The following is a 26,660-nucleotide window of genomic DNA, read 5'->3' as shown; positions in this document are numbered from 1 at the left end:
ATCAATAAATTAAAAAAAAATTAAGGGGGTTTTAATTTGCATCTCTCTGATGATTAGTGACATTGAGCATTTTTTTCATATGTCTATTGGTTATCTCTATGTCCTTTTTGGAGAACTATCTATTCAGGTGACTTGCCTGTTTTTTAATTGGGTTGTTTGTCTTCCTGATGTTGAGTTGATAAGTTCTTTATATATTTTGGAAATTAAACCCTTATCATATGTATCATTGACAAATATTTATATGTTCTCCTGTTCAGTGGGTTCCCTTTTCATTTTGTTGATGATTTTTTTTTTTTGCTGTGCAAAAGCTTTTTAATTTAATGTAATCTTATTTGTTTATTTTTGTTTCTGCCTCCTAGGGAATATATCAGCAAAAATATTCCTATAAGATGTCTGAGATTTAAAACATATTTTTCCATTGATTTTTGAGAGAGAGAGAGAGAGAGAGAGAGAAAGAGAGAGGTGGGGGTCGGGCATGGAAAGAGAGAAGCATCCATTCATAGTTCCACTGCCCTGGCTGGGGATTGAACCTGTGACCTGGGTGTGCTGGGCAATGGTCTATCCACTGGCCCACCTGGCCAGGGCCATGATGCCTGAGATTTTACTGCCTATGTTTTCTTCTAGGATTTTTATGGTTTTATGACTTACATTTTAGTCTTTTATCCATTTTGAATTTATTTTTGTATATTGTATAAGTTGGTGATCTAGTTTCATTTTTTTGCATGTACCTTTCTAATTTCCCCAACACATTTATTTATTTATTTATTTATTTATTTTTTGTATTTTTCTGAAGCCAGAAATGGGGAGAGACAGTCAGACAGACTCCCGCATGCGCCCGACTGGGATCCACCCGGTACGCCCACCAGGGGGTGACGCTCTGCCCACCAGGGGGCGATGCTCTGCCCCTCTGGGGCGTCGCTCTGTTGCGACCAGAGCCGCTCTAGCACCTGGGGCAGAGGCCAAGGAGCCATCCCCAGCGCCCGGGCCATCTTTGCTCCAATGGAGCCTTGGCTGCGGGAGGGGAAGAGAGAAACAGAGAGGAAGGAGAGGGGGAGGGGGGAGAAGCAGATGGGCGCTTCTCCTGTGTGCCCTGGCCGGGAATCGAACCTGGGACTCCCGCACGCCAGGCCGACGCTCTACCACTGAGCCAACCGGCCAGGGCCCCCCAACACATTTATTGAAGAGACTGTTCTTACTCTATTGAATGCTCTTGCTTCCTTTGTCAAATATTAATTGACCATAAAGGCTTGGGCTTCTTTCTGGGCTTTTTGTTCTGTTCCATTGATCTATATTCCTATTCTTATGCCAGTACCAAGCTGTTTTGATTACAATGGCATTGTAATATAGTTTAATAACAGGTAGTGGGATACTTCCAACATTGTGTTTTATTGAACTGTATACTTGAAGCCTGTATGGTTTTGTGAACCAATCTCACCCCAATAAATTCAAAATAATTAAACAAATTTAAGGGGACTTTCTTGAAAATGTTGGAGGGCCTCAGGGCTTGGTGTTTGGGCTTCTTCTCTCTCTAGAGTCACTCCCTTGTTGATCTCATCTCTTCTCTTGGCTTTGCATACTATCTCTATGCAGATAACTTCCAATTTTGTATTCCTAGCCTGGTCATCTTCCTGGACTCCAGAATCTTTTAACCAATTGCCCATTGAACACCTCCACTCGGATGTTGACATTTCACATGTGCCCTGATCATACCTCCCCACTTGTATTCCCTTCTCTCCCACCTTTGTGTTTGGAAGCTTCATCTTTCTAGGAACTCCGGCAAAACCTGTGGGACATCCATCTCTTCTCTCAGATCCCATAATGATCCTTTGAAAATATAAGCTAGATCCTGTCTCTCCTTTAGTCAAAACCTTCCAACGACATTTTATCCTCCTCAGAGTAAAAATCCAAACTCCTTACTGAGGCTACAAAGGTGCTGACCACCTGGACTGCTCCACCGCATTTTCTCTTTGGTCTCCTCTCTGCTCTGCTTTCCCTGGTTAAACCCACTTCAGCCACATTGGCCTCTTAGATGTTCTTTGAACATGCTAGACACACTGCTGCCTCAGCGCCTTTGTGCTTGCTATTCTCTTTGCCCAGAATGCTTTTTCCCAGAGAGCACAGGCTCTAGTCCCTCACATCTTTCATGTCTTCACTTCTCACCGAGGCTTTCATCGATGACCCTAAAAGCAACAGCAATTCCCTTGCATTATTTTTCTCCACTGTCTGTCTCCTCCGTTTCCCCTCCTTAATAGAATGTAAGCTTCAAGAGGGCAGGGATTTTTGTACCTACAACCATACCAGGGACATATTAGACAAATAATATTAGTTGAATGAGTGAATGTATCTAATGGAGAGGAAACAATATGATAGCTGTAACCATCTCACCCCCCAGACCAAATCTTTCTACTTTTGTAGAACTGAACTATTGAGACTCTTAACGCTAATCAGAGAGGACACAAGTTGCTCATGGGAATGTAAAATAGGATAGCCACTTTGGAAAACAATTTGACATTCCTGAAAATGCTAAACACGTGGTTATCATGTGACCCAGCAATTCCACTCCTTGTTGAATACCTGAGAATTGAAAACACATGTTCATATATAAACTTCCACACAAATATTTATGGCAACATTATTCATAATAGCCAAACCATGAAAATGACCCACATGTGCATACACTGATGGATAGATAGATAAATAAAATGTGGCCTATCCATATGATGGAATATTAATCAGCCATATAAAGGAATGAAGCAATGATACATGCGACAGCATGGACGAACCTCGAAAACATTAAGTGAAAGAATTCAGACACAAAAGGCCATACATTGTATGAGTCCTTTCACAGGGAAGGCCAGAATATGTAAATTCATAGAGACAGATTAGTGGTTGCTTAGGGCTGGGAGAGTGGCTGCTAATGAGTAAGGGTTTCTGTTGGGGGTGATGAGAATGTTCTGGAATTAAATAGTGGTGATGTTTGTACAGCTTTGTGAATGTCCTAAGAACCCCCATGTTGTATACTTTGAAAGGGTGGATTGTATGCTACATGAATTTGATCTCAGTAAGGAAATGATCAATGAGTGAGAGAAGACTTGGGAGCAACAGAATTTCCCTGAGAGGTTTCTGGGTTGCCTTTGGGGTGTGTGTGTGTGCGTCGGAGGCTCTGGAAGTAGGGATTTGTGGCAACCAGACAATCCTACGGTTTGTGACTCTTGTGTGGGCTAATTTGATCATTCTTTCTATCAGTCACAGAAATGAAAACGACATGTAAGAAGTGTGATGAAATCCAGTTGGTGCCCGACAGTGTCGGTGTGTGGGACGCTTTAGATGGGATAGGCTGGAAGGAAACCTCTGAGGAGGAGACAACTGAGCTGAGACCTGGAGGAGGAGGAGGAGTAGGCACTTGAGATCAGGGACAGCTTTCCAGGCACAGGGAACAGCAAACGCAAGGCTCAGATGTGGAAATGAGCTTGGCCTTGGCTCATTTGAGGAACAGAAAGGTCATATGGCTTTGTTATATGTTTCAAAAAAGCCTGGTAGGGTGGGTTGGAAGGATATTGTTGTCTTTGGGGGAAAAAGGTTTTTGGGGAGGAGAAGGATGTGTCCAGGAGTGCGGGCTGGTGGAGAAAGAGCTGGGGGTGGTTTGCTGGTGTAGATCTAGAGAAGGCAGACTTTGTGAGACAAATTAGCAGGGCACACACATAAAGGACTGCTTTTCTTCTGATGTCTGGATACAGGGAACCTGATGGTGAGCAGAGGTGAGCAGTGCTGGTCTGAGTATGTGCATGCGTGTGTGCATGCGTGCATGCGTGGTTGAGGTGTGACTGAGGAAAAGTGGAAGGGAGGATCTGTCTGAAGCGAGCAGGCACAGCTGTATGCTAATTAGGAAACTGGTCTCCAGTGTGAACCTCTGTCACCTCTCCCCAGCCTCGCCCTCACAATGTCCAATCACAGGTCACAAATTTACTTGGCACTGCTCCCTTCCTCTAGAGGGTTCATTGTTTTAAGTACACAAGAAAAAAAAACCTTATACCAGAAAGTTCTCACAAGACTTTATAGCATTTATTTCCTGTGAGAAAGGAAGAGATTTTTAATTACTTTATTTTTTCAGCAAAAAATACACTGCTTTTGTCCAACTTAATCTGCTCCATAAGTGGGGCAGAGATGGACAAGACCCCAGATGTGCTGACCCAGAGTGGATACTAACTGATGTCCTGTGCTGGGCTGGAAGTGGGGCCCATTCACCTCCTCCTGGGGCTCAGCTTCATACTCAGTTTGCAATGGTCTAAGCCCTGAGTGACCCTGCCTGATGAGGATGCTGTTCCTTGGAGCCCAGCGGGTGCTTTGTGGGGTGACGGGGAGGGGGCTCCTGGACAGAGGGGTCCAAGGAGTGAGTTGCCTAGATAGCTCAAGAGTCAGACCCCCAACCCCAAGTGCTCAGAGGAGATAGGCTAACAGGGCAGCTAAGGTGGAAATGGCCATCTGTGTATTTCCTGGGGCTGCTGGGACACATTAGCCCCAAATTTAGTGGCTTAAAATAGCATGAACTTATCGGTTTACAATCTGTAGGTCAGACGTCTAAAGATGGGTCAACAGAGCTGCATTCCCCATCTGATTTCATGACTCTTCCAGCCCCAGAGGCTGCACAGTCCTTGGTGTGGCCACACACACGTGACTTCTTCCTCTGTGTCAGTGGCTGACTCTGACCCTCCTGACTCCCTCTGATAGGGGCCTTTGTGATTACATTGGGTCCCCTCAAATAATCCAGGATAATCTCCCCATCTCAGGGCCCTTAATATAATCATACTGGCAAAGTTGCTTTTGCCATGTAAGGTCACATATTCACAGATTCTGGAGTTTAAGACATAGACGTCCTTGAGGAACCATTATTCTGCCTACTACACCCTTTCCCAGTCCTGTTCAGGTGCTTCTTTTCCCCACTATGATTGTGTGTGTGTGTGTGTGTGTGTGTGTGTGTGTGTGTGTGGCAGAGACAGAGAGAGTCAGAGAGATGGGTAGACAGGAAGGGAGAGAGATGAGAAACATCAATTCTTCGTTGCGGTTCCTTAGTTGTCCATTGATTGATTTCTCATATGTGCCTTGACCGGGGGACTACAGCAGACCGAGTGACCCCTTGCTCGAGCCAGCGACCTTGGGCTCAAGCTGGTGAGCGTTGTTCAAACTGGATGAGCCTGCGCTCAAGCTGGCGAGCTCGGGGTCTCGAACCAGGGTCCTCTGCATCCCAGTCCGACGCTCTATCCACTGCGCCACCACCTGGTCAGGCTCCCCCTCTGATTTTTAAAGTAATAAATGCTCATTGTTGATACTTAGGAAGGTACAGGAAGAAAAAATAAAGAATTAGGAAAAGTAAAAAAAGTTTGTTCATAATCTTAATGCTCAAAGCAACTAGCTGTTAAGATTTTGGCTTATTTTATTTTTGTTAGCCTCACAGATTATTCCCAAGAACTGAATCCTAAAAATATAACTGCTGGAACAAAAGACATGACTATAAAAAATTTTATTGATTGATTTTTAGAGAGAGAGAGAGAGAGAGAGAGAAATGTTGATTTGTTGTTCCACTCATTTATGCATTCATTGGTTGATTCTTGTATGTGACCTGTCAGGTGTTAAATTTATAACCTTGGCATATTGAGATGATGCTCTAACCAACTGAGCTACCTGGCCAGGGCAAGGCATGACTCTTTTGGATATGCACAAGTGCCATGCTGCTTTCTGCAGTGGCTGAACCAGCTACATGCTCACGGCACCTTATCACAGTGCTCGTTTCACCTCATCCAAGTCAGCAATGTGTTAGCCATAAAAACTTGGTTGGTTTGATATGTGAAAATGACATCACTTTAAGGTTTTTTTCATTTGCTCTATTATTTAAATTGAGCATTTCAAATTTTATTATCCACCCCAAATTTCCTCTTTTGTAACTTGCCTTTTCTTGTCCTTTATTAATTTTCCAAATGACATTTTAATGTTTTCCTTATATACACTCTTTATAAAAAGAAAGGATATTAATCTGTTTCTACATTATTTGTTCTAAACTTTTCTCCTAGTCTGTTCTTTGCCTTTTTAGTCTTTTTTATTGGTGTGTCCAAGTGTTACATTTGTATATAGTCAAATTTCCTGACTTCTTCTTCTTGTATGGTGTCTTCCATTAATTTTCAGTTTGGAATGTTCTCTTCTTCATTCAGAGATTTTTATAAAGATTCCCTTCTACTTACTTCTAGTTTAAAACTGATTTGCTATTTTATGTTGACCTCCATCCTCTCTCTGAATTTACTTGCATGGAACAGGAGAAGTGACTGCATCCAGCAACGTTTATGTCCTAACCTGTCCCTTCCCCTCTCATCCTTTTAGTGTTCTGTGTTTTTCTTTCTTTCTTTTTAGTGAGAGAGAGACAGTGAGACAGAGAGACAGAGAGAGGGACAGATAGGGACAGACAGGCAGGAAGGGAGAGAGATAAGAAGCATCAATTCTTCTTTTGTCACTTTAGTTGTTCACTGATTGCTTTCTCATATGTGCCTTGACCGGGGGTCTAGGGCTGAGTCAGAGACCTCTTGCTCAAGCCAGTGACCTTGGGTTCAAGCCAGTGACCTTGGGCTCAAGTCAGCAACCTTGGGCTTTAAGCCAGTGATCTTTGGGTTCAAGCCAGTGACTATGGGGTAGTGTTTATGATCCCACACTGAAGCCAGCGACCCCTTGCTCATGCTGGTGAGTCAGCGCTCAAGCCAGCAACCTCGGGGTTTTGAACCTGGGTCTTCTGAGTCCCATTCCGACGCTCTATCCACTGAGCCACCGCCTAGTCAGGCATGGAATTTCTATAGTATTTCTCTGTTTAGCATAATTTGGCTATAGGTTTATGATATTCTTACACATTTTTAAAATCGTGGAAATAAACACATGTACAGAAAAACGTATAAAATATCCAGGTGAACACATTCTTATAAAATATACAATGATGTCTCATAATGATGTGATGCTTTTTTTTAACTTTAAAAAAATATTTATATTATTGGTTTTTAAACTAATTAGATACTACACTTGATCTTAGCCAAAAGGCCGAGAAGCGATTATATTATTGGTTTTTGAGAGAGAGAGAGAGAGAGAGAGAGAGAGAGAGAGAGGAACATTGATCTGTTCCTGTATGTGCCCTGAGGGGATAGAACCGGCAACCTCTGCTCTTTGGGACAACATTCTAACCAACTGAGCTATCTGGCAAGGGCTTATAATAATGTGAAGTTTTGATAGATACTCTTTATCAGATGAAGGAAATTCTACTCTTATTTGCTAAGGGTTTGTAAAAAATCATGAATAGTATTAAATTCTATCAAGTACTTTTGTCTGTGTCTATTGAGATGATCATATGGTTTTTCTTTTTTACTCTGTTTATGTGGCATACTCATATTATACTTACTGATTTTTTAATGTTCAAACAATTTTGTGATCTTGGCACAAACCCAACTTGGTGATAATATATTATCCTTCTTATATATCCCTGGATTCAGCTTGCTGAGTTTTTGCTTTAGACTTCTATATTCATGGTAATACTTGCCCACAATATTTCTTTCTTGCCTTGCCTTTGCAAGGTTTTGGCATCAAGCTTAATATTCTCATTCACTAGACTTGGGATTGAATTCTTTTATATATATATTAAATGAGAGGTAGGGAGACAGAGAGACGGAGTCCTACATGTACTCCAACCGGAATCCCTCAGGCAAACCCACTAAAGGAAGAGGCTCTACCCATCTGGGCCACTGCTTCATTGCTCAGCAACCCAGCCATTTTAGCGCATGATGTGAGGCCATGGAGCCATCCTCAGGGTCTGGGGGCTAACTTGCTCATACTATTTGAACCATGGCTGCAGGAAGGGAAGAGAGAGAGGGAGGGAGAAAGAGGAGGGGGAAGGGTGGATAAGCAGATGGTTGCTTCTCCTGTGTACCTTGATCGGGAATGGAACCCAGGACTTCCACATGGTGGGCCGACGCTCTACCACTGGGCCAACCGGTCAAGGCTGGGGTTGCATTTTTTTTCTTTGTTCTGGAAGTGTTTTGTATAAGATGGACATCATTCCTTCCTTAAAATGTTTAATAGGTATCTCAACTGATGCTGTATAGATCTGGAACTTTCTTTTGTGGAGGTTTTTAAAGTGAATCTGAATCATTTAAATATATAGTTGTAAGATTATGCAAGGTTTCTCTTTCTTTTTTGTGCTCATTTTAGCATATTGTATTATTTTTGCTAGGAATCTGTTTATTCCACCTAAAACTTCAAATTTATTGACGTAGGCCTGTTTAGATATTCTTTTATTATACTATTCCTTATCACCTTATTATCTTTTTTAATATGTGCAGGGTGTGTAGTGATGTCCCCTTTTCACTCCCGATATCGGTTATTTAGGTCTTCTTTATATCATGAGAATCTTGCTATTTATGTATTTACTTTTAACCCACTCTTGGCTTTGTTGATCTCTACTAAATGTTTTTTTGGTACTTTACTAATTTTTTTTTAATTTTAATTTTTTATTTTATTTTTTACAGAGACAGGGAGTGAGTCAGAGAGAGGCATAGACAGGGACAGACAGACAGGAATGGAGAGAATGAGAAGCATCAATCATCAGTTTTCCATTGCGCATTGCAACACCTTAGTTGTTCATTGATTGCTTTCTCATATGTGCCTTGACCATGGGCCTTCAGCAGACCAAGTAACCCCTTGCTGGAGCCAGCGACATTGGGTTCAAGCTGGTGGGCTTTTGCTCAAACCAGATGAGCCCGCGCTCAAGCTGGCGACCTTGGAGTCTCGAACCTGGGTCCTCTGCATCCCAGTCCGACACTCTATCCACTGCGCCACCGCCTGGTCAGGTGGTACTTTACTAATTTTTATTCCTTATTTAATTATTACCTTCTTTCAGTGGTGGGATTCAAATAATTTAACAACCAGTTCTCTGCCTTAATGACCGTTTTGAGTATAAAGAAATAATATAACGAAAGGTAGTTTATTATTTCATGCACTGAATACTTAAATAAGAACAATAAAAGATGTACACAAAACTAGATGATGTTATAAGAAAGAGTGTTAAAATATTAATGAAAAAATATTAAATAATACTCATAATATCTCAGGTGAATTTTGGGGGTAACACAAAGCTGAAACAAATGACAGATTATCACCCCTGGTTGTTTGGCACTTTTTCTCTTTATGCTATACTTTTTTTTATTGAAGTAACAAACATGAGGGAACTAAAATGTAGTATTTTATCAAAGGTATAATGAGTTTTATGAAATGAATAAATAAATGTTACAAGCATAGTTCCATCAAACTTTTTCCACCTATAGGCAGAATGAACATTACTATGGGCACTTAGAATACCCTGTTGTGCAGATGAACGTTAAAAAAGAAAGGAATATAAATTTGTGATTTCCATATTGGACAGCTGCCCAGGTGCCCACCTTAGAGAGAACCCTGATTACAAGTGCCATTTTAACAACTGGTTTGCCGAACTCAACAAAACATTAGGTATCGATTCTGTTGAACCGGTGTGAACCACCTAAATTCCACCACTACTTCATTCTACTCCTTTCTTTTTCTCCTATTTTTCCTTTTATCCCCCAACTTTTATTTTTACACTGCTTACAAAAATTAGGAAATATTTTATAGCTTCATATTCATTTTGAAATATCCTCTAATTTTTGTGAGCAGTATATTTTTAAACTTTTCCATTGATTTGAGAGAGAGAGATAGAAAGGGAGAGAAGGAAGGGAGGAAGGGAGGGGGAAAGAGAGAGAGAAAAGCATCAACTTGTCATTCCATTTACTTGTGCACTCATTGGGTGCTTCTCATATGTGCCCTGGTGTGCCAGGACAATGCTCTATCCCAGGGGTCCCTAAACCACGGCATGCGGGCCTGCATGCAGACCCCTGAGGCCATTTATCCGGCCCCTGCCACACTCTTGGAAGGGGCACCTCTTTTACTGGTGGTTAATGAGAGGAGCATAGTTCCCATTGAAATACTGGTCAGTTTGTTGATTTAAATTTACTTGTTCTTTATTTTAAATATTGTATTTGTTCCCGTTTTGTTTTTTTTACTTTAAAATAAGATATGTGCAGTGTGCATAGGGATTTGTTCATAGGTTTTTTTTGTTTTTTTTTTGTTTTTTTTTTTCCATTTTTCTGAAGCTGGAAACGGGGAGAGACAGTCAGACAGACTCCCGCATGCGCCCGACCGGGATCCACCCGGCACGCCCACCAGGGGCAACGCTCTGCCCACCAGGGGGCGATGCTCTGCCCATCCTGGGCGTCGCCATGTTGCGACCAGAGCCACTCTAGCGCCTGAGATAGAGGCCACAGAGCCATCCCCAGCGCCCGGGCCATCTTTGCTCCAATGGAGCCTTGGCTGTGGGAGGGGAAGAGAGAGACAGAGAGGAAAGCGCGGCGGAGGGGTGGAGAAGCAAATGGGCGCTTCTCCTGTGTGCCCTGGCCGGGAATCGAACCCGGGTCCTCCGCACGCTAGGCTGACGCTCTACCGCTGAGCCAACCGGCCAGGGCTAGGTTTTTTTTTTTTATAGTCCAGCCCTCCAACTGTCTGAGGGACAGTGAACTGGCCCCCTGTATAAAAAGTTTGGGGACCCCTGCTCTATCCACAGAGCCACCTGGCCAGGGCCTCCCCCCTGCAACTTTTGAAATAAATGTTTAGCTTATTTAAGTCCTTTTTTTCTTTTACAATATATCCATTTAATGCTATCAAGTGTCCTTAAGCATAACTCTAGATGCATCCCACAAGATTCTTTCAAATTAAAGTATAATTTACATGATAGTAAAATGTATAGTTCTTAAGTGTTCAATTCTGTGTTTTGACAAATGCATTTAACTTGTAACTTTTATCCAAACACAGAGCATTTCCATTACCCAGAAAGTTCCTGCCCCTTTCCAATCTTTCCACTCCTGTAAGTCATTATTGTAACTTCTATCACCAAAGTCTTGTTGTAAGACTTCACGAAAACAGGATCATAAAGTTTGTCCTCTTTTGTGTCTTTCGCTCCTCATGTGTTTGAGAGTCTTCATGTTCTGTGTGTCACTAGTTCGCTCCTTATCAGGCTGTGTATACCATTGACATGCATTTGCCACAACTTGTTTATCTAGTCTCCTGTTGTGGTTACTATAAATAAAACTGCTATGAAAGTATTTTTTGTGCATATTTGTTTTCACTTCTCTTAGATGAATATTTAGAACCGGAACTATAAGGTCATAGGGTAGATGCAAGTTTCACTTTATAAGAAACTGAAAAACACATTTTCAGTGTTCCAAAGTGGTTGTGTTGCTTTATACATCTACTAGCGGAGAATGAGAGTTCCAGGGGTATCACAGCTTCTCCAACATTTGTGACATTGGACTTTTAAATTTGAGCCATCTAGTGGGTTTTAGGTGGTATCTTCCTGCAGTTTTAATTTGCATTTCTTTTTTTTCTTTTTCTTTTTTTTGTGACAGAGACAAAGAGAGTCAGAGAGAGGGACAGATAGGGACAGACAGGAAGGGAGAGAGATGAGATGCATCAGTTTTTTATTGCAGCACCTTAGTTGTTCTTTGATTGCTTTCTCATATGTGCCTTGATGGGGGGGGGTGGGCTACAGCAGACCAAGTGACTCTTTGCTAGAGCCAGCTCCTTGGGCTCAAGCTAGTGAGCTTTGCTCAAACCAGATGAGCCGCGCTCAAGCTGGTGACCTTGGGATCTCGAACCTGGGTCCTCGGCATCCCAGTCCTATGCTCTATCTACTGCGCCACCGCCTGGTCAGGCTAATTTGCATTTCTTGATGACTAAGGATACTGAACATGTTTATATGCCCTTGGCCATTTGAATATCTTCTTTTGTGAAGAGTCTGTTAAATATTTTGCATTTTAAAGGATGGGACTGCTTTATTTTCATTTTTGAGTTGTAGGATTTCTTTATATATTCTGGGCATAAGTCTTTTTACAGCTATTTATAGATTGTGGATGAAAACTGTAGACTGCCAAAGTTCAAAATGGTGTGAGCAGGAGACAACTGATCCACGTGCAGACACACCTGCACAGCCAGGGGGATGCTGGCAGGGAACAGGCACAGCCACGTAGTGGACTGTGCTTCCTCTGATACCCACCCGGAACTGAGAGACACACACTGCCCTGTGGGGAAAGATGAGTTTCTGAGGTTTCTTTTGTTTCCTCTGAAAATTTTCTGCATCACAAAGGTAGGGCAACAATCAGCTAAATATTAAATAAATAAGTAATAAATAAAAAAATAAACCTAAACACTATTTATAGGAAATTAAAAATGCACTGAAAATGGTTTATAAAAAATAGAATTTGAGATGGGGTAAGAGGAATTCCTCTAAAAACATGATTGATTATAGATAATATAAAACAATATACAGACATTAAGTTTTAACTAAAACAAAAATACTATAGATCAAAACTGATACCACATAGCCAAAGCTGTAAGCAAAAGGAAACTCTTAGGGAAAAATCTAATAGTTGCCCAAAGAATTAAACAGAGTTATCTTAGGACCCAGCAATTCCATTCCTGGGCTTATACCCTAGAGCAGCGGTTCTCAACCTGTGGGTTGCGACCCAGTGGGGTCGCCTAAAGCCATCGGAAAATACATAATGCATATCAGGTATTTACATTCCGAATCATAACTGTAGCAAAATTACAGTTATGAAGTAGCCACCAAAATTATTTTTTGGTTTGGGGTCACCGCAACATGAGGAACTGTATTGCGGGGTCATGGCATTAGAAAGGTTGAGAACCACTGCCCTAGAGAATTGATCATATATATCCAAGCTAACAAGTGTACATGAAAATTCATATATGAGTTCATAGCAGCTTTATTCTCAGCAGCCCAAAAGGGAAAGAACCAAATGTTGTCAACTGATGAGTGGATGAACAAAATGGCCTATCCATACCAGGAAATAGTGTTTAGCTATAAAAGGAATGAGACGCCGACACACACTTCAACATCGAAGGGCCTTAAGGACATTCTGTTAAGTGAAAGAAAGAAGACGTGAAAAGATGCACTGTATAGTTCCTTTTATATGGTGTGTCTAGACTAGAGGAATTCATGGGAAAGTAGGCTAATGGTGTCAAAGGCTTCGGGAAGAGGGAAGTGGGGGGGCTAATGGAAACAGGGTTTCTGTGAAGGTGATGAAAATATACTAGAATCAGATAGAGTTGGTAGTTGTGCAACTTTGTGAGTATCTTAAAAACTACCAAAGTATATACATTAAAAGAGTGAAATTTATGATATGTGAAGGTATCTCAATTTTGAAAGTGGGCAAAAGTACATTTTTAGCCTTAAACATGCTTTGATTGATTTTAGAAAGAAAGAAAAATTTAGCAATCTTTAATTTAGCAAATTGGAAAAGGAAAACAAGTGGTCATCTCAAAGGAAATAAGAGAAATAAAATTATCCATATGAGAAATTAATAATTTAGAATATGAAAACAGTAGCAATTTACCAACAAAATCTCAAAACTGGTTTAAAAAACTTTTAAAAATATTTATTGATTTTAGCAAGAGAGGGAGAGAAGGAGAGACAGGAACACTGATATGCTCCTGTGTGTGTCCTGAGTGGGGATTGAACCGACAACCTCTACACTTCGGGATGATGCTCTAACCAAGCAAGCTATCTGGCCAAGGCTCAAAACTGGTTTTAATGCAGGAAAAGGGAGGGAAAGGATGGAGAGGAGAAACAGTGAAGCAGAAAATCTTGTGGCACATGGAATCAATAAGAAGAAACAGCGCATACAATCAAAACGTGTAATTACAATAGCAATAGACACTTGACTTGTAAAAGGAGACTTTTCAATCCCAGTACTTTGCGCTAATAGATGCTCTGATATAGATGACTTTCTGGGGAAACTAAACCAAAACAAAACAATAGAATAGATTCAAGAACAATAAAAAAAAAAAAAAAGAAACTTAAATAGATCAATATTTATGGGAAAATAATTTTGAGTAAGTAAAGAATTTGTGCCAATAATTTGCTAGCTGGTTTTCTAAATAACCTTTTAGGATTCTATAGGAACAAAACTTTCTTCCCTGCATTTTGCTGTGATCTCAGAGCATAAAAGTAATGGAAATCTGCCAGATAAATTCTGTGAAATGAGCACATCTTTAATACCAAACCTTGACAGAGCACAAAGGAAACCACCAAGAGCCCTCCTTCTGAACAGACACCTGGAGCTGGGCCCTGACGCATTCCAGCGGCACACAGGGTCCCAGGTCCAGCCGCACACGGGGTCCCATGTCCAGCGGCACACGGGGTCCCAGGTCTAGCCGCACACGGGGTCCCAGGTCCAGCTGCACAGGGGTCTCAGGTCCAGCCGCACACGGGGTCCCATGTCCAGTGGCACACGGGGTCCCAGGTCCAGCCGCACACGGGGTCCCAGGTCCAGCCGCACACAGGGTCCCAGGTCCAGCGGCACACGGGGTCCCAGGTCCAGCTGCACACGGGGTCCCAGGTAAGCCGCACACGGGGTCCCAGGTCCAGCCGCACACGGGGTCCCAGGTCCAGCGGCACACGGGGTCCCAGGTCCAGCGGCACACGGGGTCCCAGGTCTAGTGGCACACGGGGTCCCAGGTCCAGCCGCACACGGGGTCCCAGGTCCAGCGGCACACAGGGTCCCAGGTCCAGCCACATACTGGGTCCCAGGTCCAGCGGCACACGGGGTCCCAGGTCCAGCCGCACACGGGGTGGCAGGTCCAGCGGCACATGGGGTCCCAGGTCCAGCCGCACACGGGGTCCCAAGTCCAGCGGCACACGGGGTCCCAGGTCCAGCGGCACACGGGGTCCCAGGTCCAGCGGCACACGGGGTGGCAGGTCCAGCCGCACACGGGGTCCCAGGTCCAGCGGCACACGGGGTGGCAGGTCCAGCGGCACATGGGGTCCCAGGTCCAGTGGCACATGGGGCTGGCATGGCCTGTGTTGTGTTTGCTGCCGTGGTTCCTAATTAAGCCAGTGTCATTAAATTGAGAGGTGCCACACAAAATCCAGACTTTCTGGCTACTGCAGAAAAATGAAAAGATCTAAAACCACAGGCCTGCTGCTTGCATGAGGACAATGGGCTGACATGGACTTGGGAGCCTTGCTTTTACAAGGGTCACCTGCTGTCCAAATCACTGAGGGCTTCACTACTTCCCAAGGTCTGTCTTTGAGGCCTAAGTGACAGTTGTCATTTTTTATTGAGCTCTCAGTGCTTTTCTTACACTAAAGAAACATTTCTGTATTTTGAATCTTTCAAAGGTGAGAAAATAAAAAGCCAGAAGAACATATATGATAAGAAAATACTTCACTTTTAGCACCTGCCTTCCTGCAAAGCGATAGTAGTCAGGATAGTATGCGTCGGCTTAAGGATAGACACATGGATCAAGGGAACAGAATGGAAAATCCATAAATAACTCACATTTGTGTTTTGACAAAGGACCAACACTATTCAATAGAGAAAATGGGATCAGTGCAGCGTGGGTTCCATAGCTGGCATCAGTGTTCTGGTCAATGTCCAAGGCTCTACAGCCAGGGTGTTTACTATGGAACCACTAGAACCATTAGAACCATCAGGAGCAGCCTAGCACAGCCAGGAGAGGTGGCGCTTCAGGCAGACTTCCTGAGGTCATCAGCAGGGGTCAGGCAGCACTCACACTCCTGTGAAATGGGCCCTCCACTCTTTCCTCCCAGGAGACCAGTGTCACACAGAGATGTTGCAAGAGGATGTTGCTGGAAATATGGAGGTTTATGGGCCACAGGGAGGGTGAGGGAGGGAGGGAGTTGCCAGAAGGTGTTACTGCTCCATGTCCTCATTGGTTCCTGTGATATTTGTAGCTGTGCCTTTAGGAGATCTTTGTGGTGGCTCTGACCCAGTGGACATTTGAAGGACAAAAGGTCTGTGCTGTGGAAGGTGTGTTCTTGCCTTGACTCTGTTCCACGCATCAGGCCCTTGGACTGATTGGAGCGCTCACAGTGCAGGAGGCTGCGGCCCTGCCCTCGGGGTGGGGGTGAGAGGTACATGAATTTGTTTTTCAGGCTCATCATACGAAATCACAGGTCCAGAAGAAGTGAATGGCCTGGAGCAGGGCTCGCTGACCGTGCAGTGTCACTATGACCCAGGGTGGGAGACCTACAGGAAGTGGTGGTGTCGAGGAGCTGAGTGGAGTCGCTGTAAGATCCTTGTTAAAACCACTGGGACAGAGGTGGAGGTGAAGAAGGACCATGTGTCCATCAGGGACAATCAGAGAAGCCACGTGTTCACCGTGACCATGGAGAAGCTGAGGCAAGAGGATACAGGCGTCTACTGGTGTGGGATTGAGAGAACTGGAACTGACCTTGGCATCCAAATAAAAGTGACCATTGTCCCAGGTAAGAGTACTGTGTGTGTGGCTGTGTCTCTTCAGGGTCTGCTCTGTCCTGGTCCCTGTGGTCCCCTCTCCAGTGACTGAGCTCACTCAGAGTGATCTGTCACAGCAGGTGGTCGAGTTCCGAGATCTCATGGAACCCCGACTGATCACTTGGGGTTGAGAGGGGCAGGGCTTCCCTTAGAAGTCCTCATGGCTCCCAGGGCCTCCTCCAGGATGGGATCAAACCTTTCTGGACACATTTATTTTCTCTGTACAGCCCAGTGTCTGAGTCTATTGTCCACTGAGATCATGGTGATGTACCCGGTTTCAGCCCATGGACTGAACGGACCCTCCATCATGGGACCCAGAGATCTCAATTCCTTCTTTCCTGGGACCTCTGGTGCCCAGGTGTTCCTACTCTTCATGGAGTTTGTACCTGGGACTCATAACTGCTTTCCCATTCTTTGTTCCATATCTGACTTCAGGGGCACAGAGTCCTAGCACAGTCAGGGTGCTGTGGCCCAATTCCTGGAAAGGCTTTCACAGTCAAACAGTTGCATTCGGTGCCTGAAATCCCATCATGAGCCATTCATTTTTGCACCTGGGTTTAAAGACTTCCCTTTCTAAGTCTTATAATGCAGACACTCCTGGGAGTATCTTGGTTTGAACTAGTTTGTCTGTTGGGATCTGCTTCTCCTGACCCTCAGACAGCCAGCACCAGCTCACAGGACACTTAGGGCAGAGGGGAACATACTCACAGAGTCTCCACTCACCAAGAACCTGGAAGGACTGTCACAGTTGCAAAGTGCCGCATGGTCATTGTTTAATCGAATCTTGACAATGTTCCTGAGAAGGAACTATCCCAATTGTAGAAACTGAATAACTTGTCCAAAGTAAAGGTTCTTTTTGAACATTGCAATTTTGTTCAGGGCTGATCCTGACCTTTGAAGTCACAGATCTTGGGTATGTTAGCCACTAGCAAGCCCCTATTCTGCTCTTGTCATTGCTGGGTAAGTAAGATGGGAGAGGCACTGGACGAGGCCCTGTCATAAACATTTGGAGTGTTTCAAGTTAAGCTGAACCCCAGCTGCCCTGGACCTGAGGCATTCCTGGGCCCCTCACCCTTCCAGAGCCTGCTTGATGTCCTCTTGGACTTGTACCCAGACCCACATACCTCTGAGGCTATGAGTCTCCTAGAGGCCAAGGAGATACGAGTGGTCTAGGATATAAGCCCCTACCCAAGGCTCTGCTGGAGGTTCCTTAGGCCAGGGCAGTCCACATTCCTCCCAGGCTGAGAGCCATGTGCAGGGCTGCTGGTGGGTAGAAGGCAGAGTAGAATGTAATCTGTTCTGTACACAAAGCAACAACTACAACTACAGTGTCCACCACCACCACCACCACCATCACCTCTGCCACCAACACGTCCACGGTGCCAGTCTCCTCAGAAGACACTACAGGCTCTCTGACTGTGACCAGCCACCATTCCAATGACAGGTAAGTCAGCTTGGATGCTGCTGTTATGTGGCCCACTTGTCTCAAACTTCTCCAATGTGAGGACCCTTTGTAGTCCCAGCCAGGATGCCAACGGCCCTTTACACTTGCTCTCAGGCCGCACAGTGTCCTTGGCGACCCCCATCCCCTATCCTGCATCCTTCAGCTCAGTGCACTCTGCAGGTCTGCCGGTTCATTCATTCATCCATCCCGCTGTTACTGAGTTAAGTTCTACGTTACTGGCCCTGTGTTGAGCTCATCATATAGACAATGGGGTGTCCCCCGTGGAGCTCGGAGTCTGGGAGATGGATGAACAGGCAGTCAGGGCAGAGGCCATGGCCAAAGTGTGTGGGCAATGGGGTCATGGGGCCACAAGGACCCTTGGTCCAAATTCTGGGAGAATAGAAAGGCCCTGAGGAAGTCTCGTTTCCCTAGTTACCGTTATGGCAGCAACAGTGACACTGATGGTCCTCGGTGTCTCTAGAGCACCTGGAGCTCGCAGAGGGCTTTCCTGTCTATTGTCCTGTTCATGCTTTGACCCTGAGGAGGGATGGGCAGATACACATGTTTCTATCTTACAGAAAAAGAAACAAACTCGCTCATATTTCCTGGAGCCCTGCCCAGCCAGGCAGCCATTGGGGCTTTCTGGAAGCTGAGAGGCCCCTTTCGTCTCCTCCCTCCACCCTCCTTGGCCCTGTTGTCTCTGTTTCTAGCTCTGCTGTGATGGCCTATTGCTGGGCCTTCCCCCAGAATCCCATGGGACATGCTAATCTTCTACCCCGGGGATTCCTTCATTCCCTCTCCCATTCTCCCTCTGTTTTGAATGTTTCTTTATACCAAGCTGCTTTTAATAACTAACAGCAAGGAGCTTTTTAAATTCATGAGTCAAAGCCAGATATAAGTACCAACTGGCATTTTTGCTTAGCATTATAGATAATTCATTCATTTATTCAACAGATAACTATTAAGCACCCCCTCATGTCTATCCCTGATTTAGGGGACACAAGGGGATATGAGGATGGACAAAATAATCAAGCTGTCTTCCCTCCAGGCACTTACAACTGAGAGATAATTAAAAAAACAAATAGAGTTGTTTAATTAATTGATTGCTGAATTTATTCTACAAATATCTGCGAATAGTGTTGAATAAGAGATAACCATTGTATCAGTTTGGGCAGACATACCAAAGTTCCACAAGCTTAGACAACAAGCATATATTTCTGGACAATTCTGAAGCCCAGAGGTCTGAACTGATGTGTCGTCAGGGTTGGTTTCTTCTAAGGCCTCTGTCCTCGGCTTCTGGACAGCCGTCTTCTTCCTGAGTCAGCCCATGGTTTCCCCTTTGTGTGTGTCCGTGTCCTCATCTCTTCTTCTTCCAAAGACTCCAGTCCTTTCCTTCACCTCATCTCAGCAAGGATGAGATAGTCAGAAATGAGGAAAGAGAGTGTGGGTGGGGAGTGGAGGCCACGGTCAGCCTTGGCCATTTTTGTGGAATAAAATGGGGCTGTTATGAGATTTTGAACACAGGAGGGAGGTGCTTGAACTCTTGGTGAATGGATTCCCTGGACCGCTGTGCTAACGAGCTGCAGGAGGCTGTGTTAGTGTCCTGGGGCTGCCTCATGGAATATTGCAAACTGGGGGGCTTAAACTAGCAGTTTTTTCTTATAGCTCAGGAGGTCAAAAATCTGAAACCAAGGTGTACGTAGCGTTGGCTCCTTGGAGCTCAAAGGTAGAATCTCTCCCCTCCTCTATCTTGTCTTCTGGTCGTGTCCAGCGATCCTTGGTGTTCCTTGGTCTGTGGCTGCATCAGTCCAAACTGTCTCTGTCATCCCATGGCCTTCTGTCTGCATGTGTCATGCGCCCAATTTCCTTTTCATAAAGACACTAGTCACTGGGTTAGGCCCACTCTAATCTAGTATGTTGTCATCTTGATTACATCTGCAGAGAGCTTATTTCCAAATAGGTCATCTTCACAGGTTCTGCATGAACATGAATTATGGGGCGGAGGCCACTATTCAGCCAGTACAGAGAACAGGGTAGAAGCAGGGGGCCTTCTTGGTGCCTGTTGTCATACAATTTCTGTTTGGCCTCTAGACTCATTGAAACTACCTTGTGGAACCCTCCTTTCCCTTCTATTTAAAACTATTTTTGAGGTCACCCAGGGGCAGAATTCCCAGGCTAGAAAGTGCAGGTCAAAATGTGTGTGGCCCTTGCTGCTCCCATTAACGGGGATAGGGCCCACGGCAGGAGGGGACCAGGTACACAGGTGTCTCCTGTTGTTTCTAGTGGTGCCCAGATGAAGCTGAGAGTCCTCCTGCCTCTCCTCTTTGCTCTGCTGCTGCTTCTTGTGGTGTCAGCCTCCCTGTTGGCTTGGAAAATGCTGAAGCGACAGAAGAAAGGTGAGAGAACCAGGCTCGGGTGGGGCCCAGGAGGGCCGGGCGGAAGTGTGTGAGGCCAATGGCCCAATTGTCACCCTGGAGCCATCTGTCCAAGGGGTTACCCACGTGGTTTGGAAGGAGCGTTGTCCCACAGTGCACTGGCAGCTGAGCTTGGGAGGCACTGGCATTAGCTCTCTACCTTTACATCCCTCCTTGCTCTCTGTTTCTCTCTGGCCCTCTGCCTCCCTCTCTGCTTCCTGGCTTGGCTCTTGGTGGCAGAAGTGGCAGTGGCCTTTGGTCCATCTCAGGTGCTCAGACACTTCAGTGGAATTCACATGGTTGCCAAGGGGGTGCTGAGCTGACATAGGGGTAGGGATAAACACACACACACACAAGTAAATGTGCACACACACACACGCATACATATGCACACCCATGCACATACAACAGTGCATGCACACACAGTTAATACACACATGTGCACACACAGAGATCACACATGCATGCATGCATGCACACACATCACACACAGAGTCCTCTGGGTTTTATTAAAAAGGTTGGTTGTGTTTCCTACTTGTGCTCCTCTGCTGCCCCAGCCCTTGTGCAGGCTGACTTGTTTTATATAAATTTTCCCTTTAGGGAAGAGCCCCTTCACTCAAGAGCCAGAACTCATCCAACTCGAGATCTAGCCTCAATCAAACCCTTTTCCTGTCTAGCTCCACTTCCACATTCTCACATAATGGCCCCACCCCCTCCTCAGAACCCACCGGGACCTGCACTCTCATGGGGTCCTCACATGGGGTCCTTCCTCCCCACAGCCTGGGGATCTTGTCTGGGAGGAGGGAGTCTGACTCTTGTTCATCACTATTTTTCCCAAATATATCATCCATAACTTACGATGTGGGTACTTTCTGTGTTCCTCAGCATCTAGACTTTTGAAACTAAAAGTCGAGGGAGAAACTTCTTGTTTCTTTGCTGTCTCTAAAGCTCAAGGGTGGGGGGTGGGGTAGGCTAAAGGGCCAAAAGAAGCAGGAGCCGTCAAACACCTGAGAGCCCATCTATCAGCCACCCAATGTGGAAATCACAAGTTTACATTCCTTACTCTTTTTTAACCTTCCTCTGCACAACAGTGTATGCTAAGCGCCCGTAGTAATGTTCATTCCATTCGTAGGTGAAAGAAATTGCAAGTAAGGATGCCAATCAAGGAGCAATACGGAAATATCTTAAATAACAGTTTTATTGTTTTTTGTCAGGTATTATTTAATATTTTTTCATTAATATTTTAAAACTCTTATAACAATCTAGTTTTATGTACCTCTTTATTGTTCTTATTTAAGTATTAAATGCATGAAATAATAAACTACTTTTCGGTATATCATTTTTTTATACTTAAAACAGTCATTAGGGCAGAGAACCGGTTGTTAAATTATCTGCATCCCACCACTGGGCAGAGACATGGTGGCGTTATAGGCAGAGCTTTTGGCAGAAGTTACAGGCTGAGCCTGGGATGGCAGTAAAGGAAGATTAAGTCCAGGGAAGCTGATGGCTGGCAGGCCCACCCAGTCAGTTGCTGTCACAGTTCTGTGATGTGGGAAACAGATGGGCTGAGGTCCCCTTATTTCCCATGTTGAGAAATGGAACCTCAGAGACGTGAAGTTCCCCACGTCACAGATTGTGTCATAAGAAGAGTCAGAATTAGAAGCAGGTCTCCTCTCTGAGCTTGGAACCTCATTCACCTCTTTTCTTTTATATTTCTCTCCCCTTGACCTGGGGACCCTTCAGGTCTCAGGATGGGCTTTCTAATTCTGATTGTTTTTGTCTTTCAGCTGCTGAGATGTTCTCAGAGCAGGTAAGAGAGTCCCTGAGGCCAGATCAGAAACACCAGACAGCCCTTTCTTCTCTCCCAGGGGCCCCGAGGTCCAAATGTAACAGACAGACCATGTGCCAAGTGTCTGTATACTCCCAGCTGCAGGGCCTGGGAGGATGGAGGGGTGCTGGAAACAGCCAGAGGGGAGGGGAACAGGGAGGGCCAGGCGTGGAGATGAGAAGTGGGGTTGCAGGGGTAGCTGAGAGAGCGGGGTGAGGGCAGCAGAGAGGCTTGTGTCCTTCTGCGAAAGAGGAACCTGGGCTTCCTCTTCTAGGTGCTGCAGACCCCGGAGAGTGACCTCTGCTACGCCAACCTGGCTCTGGAACAACCTGGAACCTTCCCCAGTTCCTCCAGGAATAAGGCCCCCACAAAGCCCTCCTCCCTGGCCCAAGAAGACCAGGTGGAATATGTCACCATGGTGGGTACTTGGTGGGGCTCCTGTGGGCCCTGGAATGTCCTCCCTTTGAGGTTGGGTTTCCTCCCGCCCATGTGGGCACAGAGGAGGGTGGGTGCCAGGCAAAATTGCAGCCATTGAAGACTTGCCTGCCAAGCACCCCCAGGCTCTTGGCCTTTGGAAGTGTCTCCATCTTAGGTCTCAACACTGAGGACTCAGAGCCTGGTCAACCTCGCATTGGGCAGGGGAGATCCAGACAGGCCAAATGACCTGGGCCTCCATGCAGAATGTGCTGCCCTTGCACAGAGTTAGGGACAGTGTCTTCTGCTATAGCGGAGGTCAGGGTGCCTGGTAGCTGGAGGGTCTGTGAGTGGACTTTGGAATTCCTCAGGGATCTGTCCCCCAGCCTCAGGGAGGCCTCTCCGTCCATGAGGGTACCCCCTGAGCCATGTGTACCTTTATTTCAGGCTTCTGTTCTGAGGGAGGACATTTCCTATGCAGCTCTGTCTTTAGACACCTTGGATCAGGACGCAACCTATATGAATACAGGAGACCCCATCACCCAACTTCCCAACAGGAGCCATGAGGAGTCCACAGAATACAGCACCATCAGGAAGCCCTAGCCTGTGCTGGGGACCCCGTCCGAGTTCACACGAGGCCTGTCAGCATGTTCCTGCCTCGTGTGCTTTCTGTTCTGTTCCCAGCCCTTGCATCAATCCCCCCCCCTTGCATCAATCCCCCCCCCACTCTGAGCTGTGCTCCAACCCTGGCCTCAGAGGGCTTCTGGAAGATAGAAAGGGGTTTCCACATTCCTTTCTCTCCCACTCAGTTTGGAAAGAGGTCGGGGATTTGCTCTGGGACTGCTGAGGGAGGAATAGTGATGATAATGACAATAATAGTAATGAACCTTTATTTATTGCTATCCGTGTGGTGGGCTGAATAACGGCCCCCAATAATGTCTGTATGCTCATCTCCAGAACCTGAGAGCATTAGCTTATATGGCAAAGGGTGCTGTGCAGGTGTACATAGATTAAGGATCCTGAAGTGGGAGATTATGCTGGTGGGCCCTAAATATAATCACAAGAATCCTTATTCAGGTGGAAGGCATGAAGGTCACAAGAGAAGGCCATGGGATGACAGAAGCAGAGGTTAGATTCTTAGAGTGATGCGGCTAGGAGCCAAGGAATGCTGCAGCCTCTGGAAGCTGGAAAAGTCAAGGAATGGATCCTTCAGAAGGAATCAGTCTTGCAGGCACCTTGACTTTATAGCCCAGTGGGACGGATTTCATACTTCTGGCCCTGGAACTGCAGGATAATAAATTTACATTGTTTTCATTAAACCACTGCATTTGTGGTAATTGACACCACAGCAATAGGAAACAAATACACTATTGCAGCCCGTGCTTCTCCCTAAATGCTCTACCTACAGTAGCTAATTTAATCCTCATGACAACCCTACCAGGGCACCTTTATTACTGCCCCATTTTACAGGTGAGGAATTGAGGTCCAGAGAGATTCAGTGACTTACTGAGTTTTTTTCACTATCAAGTGGATGAGTTGAAATTTGAACTTGGGCATTTTGCCTCCGGAGTCTGGAGTCTGGGCCGCCACCCCACACTGTGGGTCTAAGGAGGATAGTGTGTGCGTGTGCATGTGCGTGTGTGTGTGTACATACTTACAAAGCTATTCACCCAGCACTAGTTAGTGAGTATTTACAAACTCCAGACTCACCATCCTTATTTTAGAGTCCTGGAAGCCCTTCTCCAAAGTATGTTCTGAAACCTGTCTCAGTGTCTCCATGGTTACCAGCCTAATCCAAGTTCCCAACCAGTCTCCTGCCTGGAGACCTTCTTTGGTTCTGTGCTGCTGAGTACATTACTCCCCCAGCAGCCAGAGTGATCTTTTCAAAGCACAGACCTGCTCACTCCCTGTTTATCACCCACTGGTGGCTTCTTCTGCAGCCCATGGGGCCACTGAAATCCAGGGGTCCCTGCCTGCCCCTTTGACACCATCTCCGGCCACTCTCCCTGTCACTTGCCGTCCTTCGCCCACACTGGCCTTTCTGTTGTCCTTCTAATAAGACAAGGCTTCTTCCCTTCTCAGAATGTTCGCATGTGCTATTCGTTCCTTTCCAGAACCTTCTTCTTGCAGCTTCATGAATAGTTAGCTACTTTTATTTATTTATTTTTTTATTTGCATTTTTCTGAAGCTGGAAACAGGGAGAGACAGTCAGACAGACTCCCGCATGCGCCCGACCGGGATCCACCCGGCACGCCCACCAGGGGGCGACGCTCTGCCCACCAGGGGGTGATGCTCTGCCCATCCTGGGTGTTGCCATGTCGCGACCAGAGCCACTCTAGCGCCTGAGGCAGAGGCCACAGAGCCATCCCCAGCGCCCGGGTCATCTTTGCTCCAATGGAGCCTTGGCTGCGGGAGGGGAAGAGAGAGACAGAGAGGAAGGCGCGGCGGAGGGGTGGAGAAGCAAATGGGCGCCTCTCCTTTGTGCCCTGGCCGGGAATCGAACCCGGGTCCTCCGCACGCTAGGCCGACGCTCTACCGCTGAGCCAACCGGCCAGGGCCTAGTTAGCTACTTTTTATCATCCTATCTCAGCTCAAATGACCCCTTTCGGAGTGGCCTTCCCTGACCATGCTAGTGGGTGTAGCTCCCATACTCCTCCGATTTTTCTCTGTCATGTTGCCCTGTTTTGTTTCCTTCTTAACATTTACTGCTTTGTGAATTTATTTATTGGTTGGTTGTGTCCCACTGTCCAGAAGGCTGTAGCCTACCCGAAGGTGGGGGCTTGGGCTCATTCACTGCTGAATCCTCTGTGCCTGTTTTAATGTTTGGTACGTGGTGAGTTCTTGAATGTTCATATGTTCACTGAATGAAGAAATAATGCAGATTGTGAGGACTTGGAATTGAGGGCAAACTCTCAGGAGCCAGGACAGCTGTGTCCATCATTCTAGGAAGGGAGTCCTGGGCTACCTGAGCAATGTAAGGAATTCCAGGGTCGATTTCCTGAATGCGTGAAGTGGAGAGACTTCCTTCTCATCTCCTGAAATGGGGGAAAGGTGAGAGCTGTGATTCTCTCCGATGGGAAGACAAAGGTCTGTTATTTCACTTGGGTCCCTTCTGGTGGGGGCTGGAATAAAGTGTCAAGGAAAGAAGTTGTGGTTTGGGGAGAAGTGAGCTGTCTGTGGGCCACAGGCCAGAGCCCCGGCAGGTTCGGGGCGTAGAAGTGTTTAGTGGACCATTATCAGTGCATCTCTGGGTTGGCCTGACTTCTCACGGCTATGGACACCCCAAGCAGTCTGGGGGAGGAGGTGGCTGGCCATCCCAGCATGTTTCTGCTCCCACTCCCTGAATTATTCTCCAGAATCCTAAGGGTTTTACCATCCTGGGAATTTGCAGACCCCAAATAAGCTTTGATATTCCGGGGCTGGTCATTTAGGCTGCGTAGGTCAGTGTGAGACTCTGACCCATGTGGTTTGAAGATATACAGAACAGAAAGTGTCCACAGAGAGATCTTTAAGTGGAAAAGGTCAGAACAGAGCAAAATTAGAGTGAGCCAACATATAAAAATCAATGTCAAAACAGAAAGCCGCCTGACCAGGCGGTGGTGCAGTGGATAGAGCGTCAGGCTGGGATGTGGAGGACCCAGGTTCGAAACCCCAAGGTCGCCAGGTTGAGCACAATCTCATCTGGCTTGAGCAAAAAGCTCACCAGCTTGGACCCAAGGTCGCTGGCTTGAGCAAGGGGTTATTCGGTCTGTTGCAGCTCCACAGTCAAGGCACATATGAGAAAGCAGTCAATAAACAACTAAGGTGTTGCAACGAAAAACTGATGATTGATGCTTCTCATCTCTCGTTGTTCCTGTCTGTCTGTCCCTATCTGTTCCTCTCTCTGACTCTCTCTCTGTCCCTGTAAACAAAACAAAACAAAACAAAACAAAACAAAACAAAACAAAAACAAACAAAAAAACCCCAGAAAGCCTTAGGCCAAGGCATCATTGTGCCGCACAGGCGGATTTAACAGCCAGAGCCCTGGGCCCGCACTAAGGACACCAAGTTTGGTTTCATATGTGTAATTTTAACATTAATAGTACATAATATTTTTTATTTATTTAAAAATATAGTTAACGTGTTTTTATTTTCCCTGT

At 45.7% G+C, this 26,660-nt stretch overlaps 2 protein-coding genes and 1 pseudogene across 7 annotated transcripts in view; 1 reads left to right on the top strand and 2 right to left on the bottom strand.

Annotated features, from left to right (window-relative positions):
* The window catches only part of CD300LF (CD300 molecule like family member f), a 159,662-nt gene that overhangs the window by 1,542 nt on the left and 131,460 nt on the right, over nucleotides 1–26,660 (top strand). The window contains exons 3-8 of one of the 5 annotated variants that reach the window (XM_066235117.1): nucleotides 16,061–16,399; nucleotides 17,808–17,865; nucleotides 20,149–20,261; nucleotides 22,067–22,089; nucleotides 22,382–22,525; nucleotides 22,969–23,840. In XM_066235117.1, coding sequence (XP_066091214.1) covers nucleotides 16,061–16,399; nucleotides 17,808–17,865; nucleotides 20,149–20,261; nucleotides 22,067–22,089; nucleotides 22,382–22,525; nucleotides 22,969–23,124 — 833 coding nt within the window. In that variant the 3' untranslated portion in view covers nucleotides 23,125–23,840. Of the gene's footprint in view, nucleotides 1–16,060; nucleotides 16,400–17,732; nucleotides 17,866–20,148; nucleotides 20,262–22,066; nucleotides 22,090–22,381; nucleotides 22,526–22,968; nucleotides 23,841–26,660 lie in introns of those variants that run through there. The other 4 variants (XM_066235118.1, XM_066235115.1, XM_066235114.1 and 1 more) reach the window with 4 other exon arrangements.
* The window catches only part of RAB37 (RAB37, member RAS oncogene family), a 77,377-nt gene that overhangs the window by 31,258 nt on the left and 19,459 nt on the right, over nucleotides 1–26,660 (bottom strand). The window lies entirely within an intron of this gene.
* Nucleotides 6,984–7,083, bottom strand: LOC136309666 (U2 spliceosomal RNA; annotated as a pseudogene).

Source organism: Saccopteryx bilineata, chromosome 6 (genome assembly GCF_036850765.1).
Source record: "Saccopteryx bilineata isolate mSacBil1 chromosome 6, mSacBil1_pri_phased_curated, whole genome shotgun sequence".
NCBI classification, from domain to species: Eukaryota; Metazoa; Chordata; class Mammalia; order Chiroptera; family Emballonuridae; genus Saccopteryx; species Saccopteryx bilineata.
Note: the sequence above shows the minus strand (reverse complement) of the source record. Positions and strands in the feature narration are given on the sequence as shown.